Raw genomic sequence first — 14786 nt, 5'->3', positions numbered from 1 at the left:
GCTACATCATCCCTCTTAGTCCCACTGTAACAAAATATGGGTTCTACCCATTAGAAAGACAGGTAAGAGATGCCTTAAAAGAATATCTTGGAACAGAGTTACAAACCAAGACTTATTATGACAAATTTTAACTATGGTAAAAATTAGTTGATATGTGGGAATTTAAAATATTATTTTGGTATATTCAGGATTTAATAACATGTGACTACATAGGCTTGGTCTGTTCAAGTTTTAACATACTATGAAATAATATCTTACATTTGTAAAATATTTTCTTTTTTTAAGTGTAATGTTTTTCCATCTCTTTATTTGATCACAAAATTCCTGTGTTAGCTATGTCAGGCAGGTGTTTACTTTCTTCATCTTACAAATAAAAGACAAAAAGATTAGCTGCCTTTCCAAATTTAGTGTTAATTCTCAAAGCCATGACTAGAGTCCTTGACTCTAGATTGTCAATCGGTAGCTGGGAAGAGGGGATATGGATATAATACATTTCAGGAACATGGTCTTGGGTTGGTTCTGTAACAGGCATTTCATTTTCCCAGTTGCCAATCTTACAACCCCTTGACTCTGCTCTTAAATGACCATTCTGTCAGACTTGGATGTGTCCAGATAGAAACTCCCTCTCCCTGTTTCCAGCTAGTTATTTCCAAGGAGAATTCCTACCCTCCCCCACCCCATGCTTCCCTACCCTCCACAATATGAAAATAAACTACCCTAAACAGAGGCAAAAATTAGGGCAAATATGGCAAGCATATAACACACATCCCAGCATTCTCCAATCCCATATCCATAGCAGACATTTCGAATACATCACCACAGCATTTCCTACTGAACCCAGAATTCTTTTCTCCACCAGGTTCCCTAGGTAGCCACTGCTAATCAATGGGAGTTGGCACTGGAAACCTGTGTGCCATCCCAGGATTCCAGGAAAGTAAACAAGGAGTGGAGGGGGTTTCTCTGCAAAAAACTTCTGGTTCCAATTGGGTATTACCGCTGGAAAGCCTTCTCCTCCATGTCCCGCTGTTTCTTCATTGCGGTGCTCCTTTCCCAGTCCTTCAGCAAGCTCTCGTTCATTCTCTTCACCCGCTCCATCTCAGCCTTTCTGTCTGCCAGGTGTCTGGAGACAACAGCAGAGTCTGGTTTTGTTCACAATCACAATACCAGGGAGGGCATGCACCCACCCTGGAAGCCCCATTCCTTTATGGTAGATTACCCAGAAGACATTCTGGTTTTGTTCACTACTCCTTGAAATACACTGAAAGGAATGAACATTGAGAAAAACACTAAAAATATTATAGGTCTCAAATAGTTTACTGGTCTGGGACCTTTCATCTTCAATTCTGGTTTAAATTAGCAGGATTGAAACCTTTTTCCAATGAACAAATTCAGCCTTTAAAGCCATTAATTTCCTTTGAAGCTAATTTAACTAATCCGAAGAATCATCTCAAATGGATTTCCTCTACTTTAGGTTTCTTTCCTTTTATTCCAGTCACTCAGCTGTCAGTAATCAGCCCAAATTGCTACAGGCATGTTACAAGGCAAAGTAGACAGGAATACAAATGAATGGCTAGAAACAGGGAAAGAAACAGAAGTGACTAGGCAAAACAAAATGAAATCAAGAAATATGTAACATTGTGAAGAAGGTTCAGAAAAAAAAAAAAAAGAGGAATGTCTGGTGAAAGTAAAGACATCAAAGAAGTAATTACGGTGTATCTCTCTTCAAGTACCATTTCCCAGAATTCCCAATGAAAAGTGTCTCTATTACTAGTCTCCAGACACGTAGCCACTGCTGTTGTGAATCATCTTAAACCTGGTTCAAATTATTTATTTATATGTGTCTATTTGCCAGACTGAAACTCTTACCTTCAGTTCTCATTAAAGTCTAGAAAGGACTTCACTAAATGTGCAGGTTGATTTAGCCTGCTCTGCCAGGCTTTGTGTTACAGGCAGCCACTGCCACTAGGTGTCAGGACCCTCTGATAAAAATCAGTAATGGACTGTGTGCTGGTTTGCTTTTCCTAAAATAAACATGGCCACGTTTTCCTCCAAGGAGCATTGAGCAATTCAGCTATTGTGTGGTCATTATAAAGATTAAATGAGATAATATACAGAAAGTACCAATGCCTATAACACAATGAGAGCTCAATGACTAAATGGTACCTATTATATATTTCTTTCATAACCTTTTTTTCCTTTTCATAGTGTTTTTTTTTTAATTTTTTTTTCAATGTTTATTTATTTTTGGGACAGAGAGAGACAGAGCATGAACGGGGGAGGGGCAGAGAGAGAGGGAGACACAGAATCGGAAACAGGCTCCAGGCTCTGAGCCATCAGCCCAGAGCCTGACGCGGGGCTCGAACTCGCAGACCGCGAGATCGTGACCTGGCTGAAGTCGGACGCTTAACCGACTGCGCCACCCAGGCGCCCCCATAGTGTTTTTTAATTGTAACACAAACCACATAAAGTTGACCATCTTAAAAAATTTTAAGAGTACAGATACATAGCATTAAGTACATTTACCTTGTTGTGCGACCAATATCCAGAACTCTTTTTTTTTTTTTTTTTTAATTTATTGTCAAATTAGCTAACATACAGTGTAAACAGTGTGCTCTTGGTTTTGGGGGTAGATTCCCATGATTCATCGCTTACATACAACAGCCAGTGCTTATCCTAACAAGTGCCCTCCTCAATGTCCATCGTCCATCCCCCCCATCCCGGTTCCCCCAACAACCCTCAGTTTGTTCTCCACATTCAAGAGTCTCTTATGGTTAGCCTCCCTCTCTGTGTGAAAGTATTTTTTAAATAGTTCTATACTATTTTAAATAGTATAGAAACTCTATACTCATTAAACAACTTCTCATTTTTCCCTCCCCCTAGTGCCTAGAAAGCACTGTTCTACTTTTTCCATGAATTTGACCACTCTGATAACCTTATAGAAGTGGAATCATACAATATTTTGTATTGTATTATAATGACTGGCTTATTTTACTTAGCATAATGTCATCAACGTTCATCTGTGTTGTAGCATGTGTCATAATTTCCTTCCTTCTGAAGGCTGAGTAATATTCCATTGTATGCGCGTTAACACATTTTGTTTATTCATTCCTCTGTGGCCAGACATTTGGGTTGCTTCCCTTTCTTGGTTACTGAAGGCTGTTATGAACATGGGAGCGCAAATATCTCCTCAAGATCCTGTTTTCAACTCCAGCAAAAAAACTACTAGAACCGATAAATGAATTCAGTAAGGTCACAGGATACAAAATCAATGTACAGAAATGTGTTGCATTTCTATACACTAATAACAAAGCACCAGAAAGAGCAATTAAGAAAATAAACCCATTTATAATTGCACCAAACTTAACCAAGGAGGTAGAAGATCTGTACTCTGAAAACTGTAAAACACTGATGAATGAAATTGAAAATGATACAAACAGGGGCTCCTGGGTGGCTCAGTAGGTTGAGCATCTGACTTTGGCTTGGGTCATGATCTTGCGGTTTGTGAGTTCGAGCCCCGCATTGGGCTCTGTGCTGACAGCTCAGAGCCTGGAGCCTACTTTGGATTCTGTGTCCCCCTGTCTCTCTGCCCACCCCTGCTTGTGCTCTCTCTCTTTCAAAAATTAATAAACAAAAAAAAATGTTTTAAATAAAATGATACAAACAAATGGAAAGACAGTCCATGCTCATGGACTGGAAGAACAAATATTGTTAAAATGTTCATATACCCAAATCAGTCTATAGATTTAATGAAATCCCTATCAAAATACCAAAAGCATTTTTCACAGAACTAGAACAAATAATACTAAAATTTGTATGGAAACACAAAAGGCCTCAAATAGCCAAAGCAATCTTGAAAGAAAAAAAAATCCCAAACCTGGAGGCATCACAATTCCAGACTTCAAGTCATATTACAAAGCTGTAGTGATCAAAACAGTATTGTACTGGCACAAAAAATAGACACAGAGATAGATTAATGGAATAGAATAGAATGACCAGAAATAAACCCACAAGTGTGTGGTCAATTAAACTTCAACAAAGCAGGAAAGAATATTCAATGGGAAAAAGTCTCTTTGACAAATGGTATTGGGAAAACTGGACAGCGACATACAGAAGAATGAACCTGGACCACTTTCTTACATCATACACAAAAATAAACTCAAAATGGATTAAAGACCTAAACGTGAGACTTGAAACCATAAAAATCCCATAAGAGAGCATAGGCAGTAATATTCTGACATCGGCCATGACATCTTTTTAGATATGTCTCCTGGGGCAAGGGAAACAAAAGCAAAATAAACTATTGGGACCATATCAAAATAAAAAATATATAAAGAACTTCTACAACTCAACACCAAAAAACAAATAATCCAAGTAAAAACTGGGCAGAGGATCTGAACAGATATTTCTCCAAAGAAGACATAAAGATGGCCAACAGATAGATAAAAAGATGCTCAACATCATTCATCAGCAGGGAAATGCAAATCAAAACCACAATGAGCCATCACCTCACACCTGTCAGAATGGCTAAAATCAAAAACACAAGAAACAAGTGTTGGTGACAATGTGGAGGAAAAGGAACCCTCATGCACAGTTGGTGGGAATGCAAATTGGTGCAGCCACTGTGGAAGACAATATGAAGGGTCCTCAAAAAATTAAAAATAAAACTACCCTACAATCCAGTAATCGCATTACTGGGTATTTACCCAAAGAATATAAAAACACTACTTTGAAGGGATATATGCACCTCTATGTTTACTGTAGTGTTATTTACAATAGCCAAATTATGGAAACAGCCCAGGCATCCATCAATAGGTGAATGGATAAAGAAGATGTGATGTGTGTGTGTGTGTGTGTGTGTGTGTGTGTGTGTGTGTGTATACATATACACACATACAATGGATGTTATTCAGCCATAAAAAAGAATGAGACCTTGCCATTTGCAACAACACAGATACGTCTAGAGGTTATAATGCTAAGCAAAATAAGCCAGTCGGAGAAAGACAAATACCAGATGACTTCTCTCATATGTGGAATTTAAGAACCAAAACAAACAAAAAAAGGGGGGATAAAGAGAAAACAAAAAACAGACTCTTAACTATAGAGAACAAACAGGTGGTTACCAGAGAGAGGTGGATGGGGTATGGGTGAAATAGGTAAAAGGGATTAAGAGTACACTTACCTTGATAAGCAATGAGTAATGCATGGAATTATTGAATCACTATATCGTACATCTAAAACGTACAATGTTATATTACACTATATGTTATGTATAACATTTCATGTTAACTATACTGGAGTGAAAATAAAATAATTTTTTAATTTTCTAAAAAGGATCCTGCTTTCAATTCTTTTAGGTATATACGCCCAAGTGGAATTGTTGAATCATATGGTAATTCTATTTTTAATTTTTTGAGTAACTGCCATGCTGTTTTCCATAGCGGCTGCACCATTTTACATTCTCATCAATTGTGCCCGGGGTTTCTATTTCTCCACATCCTTACCAACACCTACTGTTTTCTGGGTTTTGATAGGAGCCATCCTAACGAATGTGACCCTAGTATCTTTCTCTTTTTTCTTTGGTTTTAGTTTTTGCGTTTGTTTTTGCTTCCCTTAGTTTTCTTTATCTTTCCTTTTTACATCATAATTGCATCTTAATGGTTTTGTCTACCACTGAATCAACAGTTTTCTTCCTTTCTAATCTTTTGCATAGTCTAAAAGAAGTACTTGTTAAATGTTTCATGGTGCATGTGGTATAAGAAAAATCTATAATTATTCTTGATTTTGACATTTCACAAGACAATCAAAGCACAGATTTTATAATACAAAATACATGATAGCACATTTGATCTTTGCATTTGTGAAACCTTAAGATGTTATTCTGCAAACATATGTTTTCTTTGCATAAAGCCCTAGGGGGAAGAAAAGATAGCCATCTCACCTGTATACATTACAGTGATATATAGATCTTAAACAGTGTAAGATTTTTTCTTCCATCTACATAAATGAGTTGCAAGGAGAAAAATGAACAATTTGCTAACTGCTTACTTCATTCAGACTGTCATAGACTTGGCCTCCAGGATGGATATGTGATTGGAATTAAATTATTAAATTGTGTAATACAAAACACAGCTACATTTGCAATCTCACCATCCTACTTTGCTACCTTTATTCACTGGAGTTGATTTTGCTACCTTTATTCACTGGAGTGGAGAATCCCTGTCTCTCAGGTCTAGATAAGTAAATATTCAGTAAAACATGAAACACTTCTTAGCTTGGAGAGGCACACATTTAGTTAAAAGCTAAATGACATCTATTCCAAACAGTACAAACAATGACAGCTGACAGCCGAATAAGGCTGACCTGCCCACGGTTCAGAAAGTGGAAACAATGTGTTAGTAAGCAGCTATCTCACTGTGGCTTTGATTTGCATTTCCCTAATGATTAGTGATGTCGAGAAGCTTTTCAAAAGCTTTTTGGCTATATTTGTATTCTTCTTAAAAGGATAGTTTAAAAATTCAGTTTAATTTAGATGCTAAGAAAGTGAGAAAATGAAGTGGGGCTACAGGGGAGGCAAACTAGGATTCCCACAAGACTGCTGTTGGAAGCAAATTGCCATACCTTTTTAGAAAGCAAACTGTCAGTATCTGGTGACATTTAAAATGTGCCATACGCTGGCATCCAGCAATTCCACTTTTAAGATTTTATCCAATGGAAACAAAAGAACCAGTATGAAGATATATATTAAAAATGTTTAATGCAAAATTGTTGTAATAGCAAACCATCTGGAAACAGAGTGAATGTTCATCAATAATGCAAAAGTTAAATTATAGCAATCCATATTATAGATATCATGCTGTTTTTGAAGAAGAATGAATTTCATTTCTATGTACTGATCTGAACATGAACTAATGATGCATTATTAGGTTAAAGAAAGATTGGGCTGCAGAGTAACGTATAAGATCTCACAGCTCTTATTTTCATTTACAAAAATGGAAGGAAAAAAAATATATGCATCTTATTTGAATATATTTGTAAAGAATAGAAAAAATATAGAAGGCTAGGGGGAGATTATTAACTTTTTTTAATCTCTCCACCAATTGACTTTTTTTTTTAAGTTTATTTATTTTGAGAGAGAGCAAGAGAGAGCATGCGGGAAAGGGCAGAGAGAAAGGGAGATAAAGAGAATCCCAAGCAGGCTCCCTACCATCAGTACAGAGCCCAACATGCGGCTCAAACTTAGACACCATGAGATCATGACCTGAGGCAAAATCAAGAGTCAGACACGTAACTGACTGAGTCACGCAGGCGCCCCACCAGTTGACTTATTTTAATAAGCATAATTTGTTATATTTTTTATAAACAAAAGCGGAAGAGTTTAAAAAAAAAGAAGTAAAAATACTTTAGCAGGCCTGTTTGTTTCATAGTGACTAAATGATCCCCTCTGAAAGAAAGTGACCCTCTACTTGCCGTAGGAGGGCCTCAGATGACATCCTGAGATGGACCAGAGACAGGGAAGTTGGAAAAGAAAAGTGAGAGAATATGGAATAACTAGTAAAGGATATAGAAACAGGAGACAAGGACCTGACCCCTACAGAAAAGGGGGTCTGTGACCAGAGCTTCAACAAGAGAGATAACCAAGTAAAGACCTCAGTTCATATTTGTTCAGAGCTTTGCGGTTACCAAAAACGTTCTCAAATACATACTCATATAATTCTCACAGTAAGGAGAGGTAGGGCAGGTATATTATCCTTATGTTTCATGTGAGGAAAAGAGGGCCCAAAGAACCCTGTGTGTGTGTGATTTGGCCCAGGTCATGGAGCTTGGAAGTGGACAGAGTTTAACATCACTCATCATCAGAGAAATGCAAATCAAAACCACAATGAGCTATCACTCTATACCAGTTAGAATGGCTAAAATCAAAATGACAACAAACAACAGGTGCTGGTGAGGATGTGGAGACAAAGGAACCCTTGTGCAGTGCACTGTTGGTGGGAATACAAACTGGTGCAGCCACTATGGAAAACAGTATGGAGCTTCCTCAAAGAGTTAAAAATAGAACTACCACAGGATCCAGTAATTCCACCTTTGGGTATTCACCCAAAGAAAATGAAAACGCTAATTCAAAAATATATATGCACCCCTAAATTTATTGCAGCATCATTTATAATAACCAATATGTGGATGCATCCAAGCATCCATCAATAGATGAATGGATAAGAAAAATGTGGTGTATATATACACACACACATACACACACACACCATGAAATATTACACTGCCATAAAAAAGGATGAGACTGTGTCATTTGAGATGACATGGATGGACCCAAGGAGTTTTATGCTAAGTGAAATAACAAGTCAGACTGAGAAAGACAAATACCATATGATTCTACTCATGAGTGGAATCTAAAAAAAAAAAAAAAAAAGAATAAACAAACAAAAAAGCAGAATCAGCTCTATAAATACAGAGAACAAACTGAAGGTTGCCAGAGGGAAGGGGGGGATGGATGATCAGGCAAAATGGGTGAAGGTGAGTGGGAGATACAGGCTTCCAGTTACAGAATGGTAAGTCATGGGAATAAAACGCAGAGCATAAGGAATACAGTCAATGATATTGTACTAGCAATGTAACGGGACAAATGGTAGCTACACCTGTGCTCAACATAATGTATAAACTCATCAAATCAAAAAAGAAAAGAAGGAAAGGAAAGAAGGGAAAGGGAAGGAAAAGAAAGAAACTGGGTGTTTGATGTTTGAATTTAAAGGTATTTGCATTGATAAGGCATAAAGTCCTCCTCTGCCTACCTTCACCATCCCTCACCAGCCGTCATCAGTGCAGCTTACTACATGAACGGTTCTTAGGAGGAAGAGGGTTTATTGGAGAAACGACCCAAGTTTCATGTCTGTGTCTAGTTGAGAAAAATAGCTGCTTTGTGGCTCACATTGTATTTCCAACAAGTGGACAACTCTTTTAAGAAGTTGTACTGTAAAGGGAAGGAAAAAATATGGAGAGGTAACTGGTGAGAGGGGTGGATCGAGACTGGTTGGTTGGGTTGTTTTTTTAATCAATAACCTTTCTTCATTGAGTGAATTGTGAGGACGAAACAAGATGAAGTTTGAAGGATAATATTTTGTACATAGTAACTCCTCAATGTGTTCACTATTATTGTTTCTGTGCTGTTGTAGGAGAAGGAGAGAAAGAGAAGGGGAATGTGGAGAGGGGAGCAGGAGAGGAGGAGGAGGAAGAAAGACCTGGCGTCCCTTACTCTTTTTGTGTCCTCTGAAGCATCTGCAAATCCTGCTTCTGGCCCACCAGATGCTGCAACATGGTTCTTCTTTTCTGGCTAGCAGCGGTCTCCATCTGGTGCTTCATGTATTTCTGGTCTCGCTTTCGCTTTTGCACCATCATTTCACTCTCATCCTTAGCAAAGATGGGTTCACAAGGTTCTGGCTCAATCGTGGACATTTGCATGGATTTATTCTTTATCTGAAACAGGGACACATATAATACAGATCAGAATGATACCAGGCAATAAACCTTACACACAACAGTGTAGCATAGTAAAATACCCGTCCCTTAGAGGCAGGAACAAGGGCTGCAAAAACCACCAAATGGGTAACACACAAGGCTACAGTTTTTATACGTATTTTTAGAATGCTACTGCAGAACTGCAGAACTTTGAAATAACAGTTGTCCCCTTACCTGTGCATCCAAAGCTCTCTTATAACACTGGGTGTTTTCCATCTTATCTCTGATGTATTTGGCTCTCTGTGCATCAAGTCTAGCAATTAAAGATAAGAGGAGGCGGGGGCAACGTTCGTTATTGTCTTCAGTAATACAGATTAACATCACTAAAATGTATTTAATAAGTATCAATAGGAGTGAGAGCCTGGTAAATAAAAAGTGGCATTTCTTTCTAGGAGCTTCCATTTTAAGAAAGAAAGGAGTAATTCAAATGCATAGGCTAGTGGACAATGTGTTGAATAGAGGACAGACAGGACAAGTGTAAGCACAGGAATGACCATTTTGTCCAAATTCACTACCACTAAGACAGGTCCTCCTTCACCCTCCCACCACCCCCCCCACCACCCCCCGCCACCCCTGTGCTTTAAAAAACCATGACAGGAAAGCAGGAAGTGTCTATTTCTTCTACAAAACGATTCACCATAAGACTCCTTTTTAAGAAAGTGATATTTCCTATTATAAATTATGATTCTGTTATATGCAACCTAGAGGGAACCCATATGATCTATAAAGCGAGTATAATGGAACATAAACATTTTGTAGAAAAATAATTTTTCAGTCCCCAAAGCTAGCTTATTATTTGTTTTAGGAGTCTCTCTCACACTACAGTAGCCTCTTTAATTTCTCTCCTGACCTCAGTAGTAGAAGTGTGACTCGCCCTTAGGCAGGTTTGAACTCTGACCCTATCCCAGACCTCAGATGATCTGAACAATACCAATCAGATTCTCTTTCCTGAATATTCAGGATTGAGACTAACATTCATCCAGGTTTGAGCTAGAATAAAGATGATGTCTACCAAGGAGCTATGGGGGTGAGCAGAGGGAAGGATTCTTTACATGACTTTTTAGTCCTTGATTCTAGTCCTCTTAGATCCCCTCTCCCCCACATTCCTGTCCCCGGGTTCCCCTGTGAGATACCGGTACTGACATTAAACCCCAGCTTTGACTTGAGATTGACTGGGAATAGCTGGGAATAGTGCTTGTTCAAGACAAGTTCCCTCCTTCATCTACCAGTATTAGTGATGACAAAACAATACAAAATGATTCTCTATAATTAGTTATAGATTGGTATCACTATAATGATAATTATAATAATGACAACTTTTTTTCATTTTTCTAATGAAATGTTATGCTGAGGTACTGGCTGCCAGCTGGGTTGGTTGGCTCAGTTGGTTATAGTTGTGCTAATGAAACTACCAATGCTGATTGAATCCCACATGGAAATAAGCTTCACGTGAAAATTCTGAACCCGTTTTTAGAGCCTGTCAACCAGACTCACTCCTCTGTGAGATGCTTTTGTTCTAGGCGGCCCATCAGCTCTCTGTTTTGTCTTTGCTTTATTTGCTTTTCCCGTCTGTTATCCATTTGTTTCAGGAGACTTTGGGAATATTCTTCTTGTTTAAAAGCATTAATCTCAGAACTGAGTGGCCGTTTATCAAATAGGAAAGATTTCTGGAATGAAGGAGAAGCAATTCATTTACTTTAAAATACCAAAAAGCAACAAAGAATAAAGGTAGTAATTCAGAAAACTAAAATCCATGATTAACTTATAGTATTTGCAGGTATTAGCAACAGAAATTTTGAAAAGACTCACATAAAATTCAGGTTTCTCCTTCTTGTGGATTCTTATAGCATCAGCAACTCCAAGATTATAGGCAGCATTTTTTTGATTCTGTGCTCTATTAGCCAGATTTCTCATCTTTGAAAACAAACAAACAAAAAATTACGTACTGAAAATACAGCCTTTAAAAATTTAATTCTAGGGGCGCCTGGGTGGCTCTGTTGATTGAGCGTCCGACTCCGGCTCAGGTCATGATCTCGCGGTCTGTGAGTTCAAACCCCACATTGGGCTCTGTGCCAACAGCTCAAAGACTGGAGTCTGTTTCAGATTCTGTGTCTCCCTCTCTCTCTGACCCTCCCCTCTTCATGCTCTGTCTCTCTCTGTCTCAAAAAAATAACATTAAAATAAACATTAAAATAAAAATTAAATAAAATTAAATTATTTAAAATATTTAAATTATTTTATTAAATTATTATTATATTAAAATAATTAAATTATTTAAAATAAAAATTAAAATAAAAAAATAAACATTAAAAAAATTAATTCTATTACATTATAATAATCCAGCTGAGGTAGAAACTTGCCTTTTGGAGGCAATGGTACTTTCTCTAAAGCTTCATAGATTTATAAAAGTGGGTTGGGGAAGGTTTTTTTTCTTTTTTCCTGTTTTGCGGCTTTAGGCAGCACCTCTGTGGGGATCGTAAGAGGGAATGGAAGATTTCTTAAGTGGTTACCTGGTATCACAAATGCAGGAAAGAGCAGTATGGTCAACTATGGGAGACCACAGAAATCTGGACAGTGCAAATATGGGGGTACCATCCTCTCTTTGCTTGCTTGAGATAGGCCATAGATTTGAAGGGGAAAGCCTTGGTTATGTTGTATTAGAAATCACAAATAAAACCATATAAATCCAGGAGTTCCACCTTTAAAACTAAGTCCTTGGGGGTTGGGGAGAGGGAGAAATCAGTGGCAGGTACAAACATTCAGCTGCTTGGACATTCATCCCAGTGTTGCTCACTATTATGAAAACTTGCATACAACCCAAGTTTTAGTCCAACAATAAGGAAATGATTAAATACATTACAGTACAGACATATGACGGGGCATTTAACGTGGCCCTTTAAAATCATGTTCCTACGGTCCCATTCTTCAGTCGGAGTGTTGAACTACCTGGTGTTTCTGGAGCTCCTCTTGATCCTTCATCATTTGATACTGCCGAATGTGTTCCTCATTTTCTCTCTCCCCTCTCTTCCTCTCACTGCTGTGGTGTCGTGGCAAATTGTGCAGCGCTCGTTGCAAACACACATAACACAATTCCTACAATACCGAGTTTGAAGACAAACTGAGTTTTTTGCCTTTTACTTGTTTTCCTTCACATTCCCTTCACAAGCTTTCCAGAGACTGAGTATGTCAAGCAACATACTCTATAAATGAATGTATTGATGGCAATTAGAAACATGAGTCTTCAAAGTGGGCTCCACAAATATCCAAGAGGATTTACTGAACTCTCATTTGATCAAAAGTATTTATAGCAGGTGGGCCTGGGTGGTTCAGTCAGTTAAGTATCTGACTTTGGCTCAGGTCATGATCTCTCATGGTTTGCAAGTTCGAGTCCTGCATTGGGTGAGCCCCACTTCTCTCTCTCCCCCCCCACTGCCCTTGCTCACTGCACCCTCTCTTTACCTCAAAAAAGAAATGTATTTGTAGCAAGTGAAAATTAGAAAGAGATATACCAACCCTACTTGTGTTAACCCTAGTAGATTTTAATAATAGATATGTTTATTGGAGTCTAATTTGGGGTCCTGAGTATTTGAACCATATCCATACATTGAAAAAAAAAAAGCAATTCCCATAACTCTTACTGAGAAACAGAAGTCAGAAACAGAAAGAGAACTTTGTTTGAAGACACTGTACCTGCCCTGCCTTAGTATGATCCTGGCAACCAGTGGCTGGAGAAACGTTATGCTTCATTTTATTGTAATCTTTCAAATAACGTGGAGATGATAAGCTATAAAAACAGTGCAACATGAATTAATGTTTAAAAGTCTGACATGAGCTATGATAATTTGGGAAGCAAGCACAAATATAAGGGAAAGAAAAATAATCTTAGCGATCTTTCTCAGAGGATCTATATGTATTGAGGTTAAGAATCCATGGTTTGTGTCAAATAAACTGGGGTTTGAATCCCAGCTTTTTTGCTTACAAGTTGACTGGCATTAGGCAACCTGGGTCATCTTGCAAAAAATCTGTTACCAATGCTATGAAATGGGTATAAAATGTATTCATTCTACAAAATGTATTGTGCTTATTATATGCACTATTTTAGGCATGGGAGATGCAGTAAAGAACAAAATATACAAAAGAAAAAGAAAAAGAAATCCTTGTCCTTATGGAATTAACATTCTGATAAGAACTGACAGCCTGCTGATAAACAAGTAAGTCAATTCAATAGTATATGTGATTGGGTGGCTCAGTCAGTTGAGCATCTGACTCTTGATTTCGGCTCAAGTTATAGTCTCAGGGTCCCCACATCAGGCTCTGCTCTGAGTATTGGAGTCTGCTTGTGATTCTCTCCCTATCTCTCTGCCTCTCCCCCGCTCACACACATACTCTCTCTCTCAAAATAATAAACTTATTTAAAAAATAGAATGTGTGAAGGTGATAAATGCCCTACAATGCTGGAGGGATGGGGTATTGAACCATAAAACAGAACGCCCATGTAAGATGTACCAAGAAGGTGATATTTCAGTAAATAGCTGAAAGAAGGAGGGGTTAAAAATAATCAAATATCTGATGCAAAAAGCATTCCAGGCAGAGTGAATGAGTACAAAGTCCTTGAGGTGGGAGTGTACCTGTGCTCAAAGTAGCCAGTGAAAGATGAGATAGCAGACAGAAAGTAGGAGAGAGATCAGAGACCAAACAGGCTCTTGGAGGCCATGGCAAGGGCTCTGGCTTTTACCCTGGGTAAGAATGGAATCCATTGGAAGGTACAATGTCCAGTATTAACAAAACTATGGAGAAGACAGCAGTCCCTCATATTTCTGCTACTGGGAAGATAATTTGATATAACCTTCCTGAGAATAATTGATAGCATGTATCAAAGGCATGAAAAATGGGTTCATCTCTTACCTCTAAAATTTTACTTTAAAGTTTTTATTCTATAGAATATTCAGGTGCATGCAGAGAATTATGTGTAGATATATTGTCACAGTATGGTGTATAATATTAAAAAACTAAAAATAATCTAAATATCCAAAAGGAGATGAGTTAAACAAAAGGTTTAATTAATGAAGTGATGTGCAATTATTTGTTCATGTTCTGGGACATTCAAAGCCATGGGAAAATGTTAACCACTTATTGTTGAGTATAACAAAGTTTCATATGATATGATCTCAGTTGTACTTAAAATGTGTGTATATGTTTCAAATATAAATATATTGGCACAAAAACAGACACATAGACCAATGGAATAGAATAGAAAC

At 37.8% G+C, this 14786-nt stretch overlaps 1 protein-coding gene across 4 annotated transcripts in view; it reads right to left on the bottom strand.

Annotated features, from left to right (window-relative positions):
• The window catches only part of CCDC81 (coiled-coil domain containing 81), a 39623-nt gene that overhangs the window by 1903 nt on the left and 22934 nt on the right, over positions 1-14786 (bottom strand). For all 4 annotated transcript variants that reach the window (XM_040489563.1, XM_040489566.1, XM_040489565.1 and 1 more), the window contains 7 exons: positions 13219-13312; positions 12475-12621; positions 11338-11442; positions 11023-11195; positions 9703-9781; positions 9266-9486; positions 995-1120 (listed from right to left, as the gene is read on the bottom strand). In XM_040489563.1, the coding sequence (XP_040345497.1) occupies positions 995-1120; positions 9266-9486; positions 9703-9781; positions 11023-11195; positions 11338-11442; positions 12475-12621; positions 13219-13312 (945 nt within the window). The remainder of the gene's footprint in view (positions 1-994; positions 1121-9265; positions 9487-9702; positions 9782-11022; positions 11196-11337; positions 11443-12474; positions 12622-13218; positions 13313-14786) is intronic.

The sequence above is a fragment of the Herpailurus yagouaroundi genome, unplaced genomic scaffold (assembly GCF_014898765.1).
Source record: "Herpailurus yagouaroundi ecotype Mexico unplaced genomic scaffold, PumYag 180, whole genome shotgun sequence".
In the NCBI taxonomy this organism is placed as follows: domain Eukaryota; kingdom Metazoa; phylum Chordata; class Mammalia; order Carnivora; family Felidae; genus Herpailurus; species Herpailurus yagouaroundi.
The sequence above is the reverse complement of the archived record's forward strand: the minus strand, read 5'-3'. Positions and strand labels throughout refer to the sequence as shown.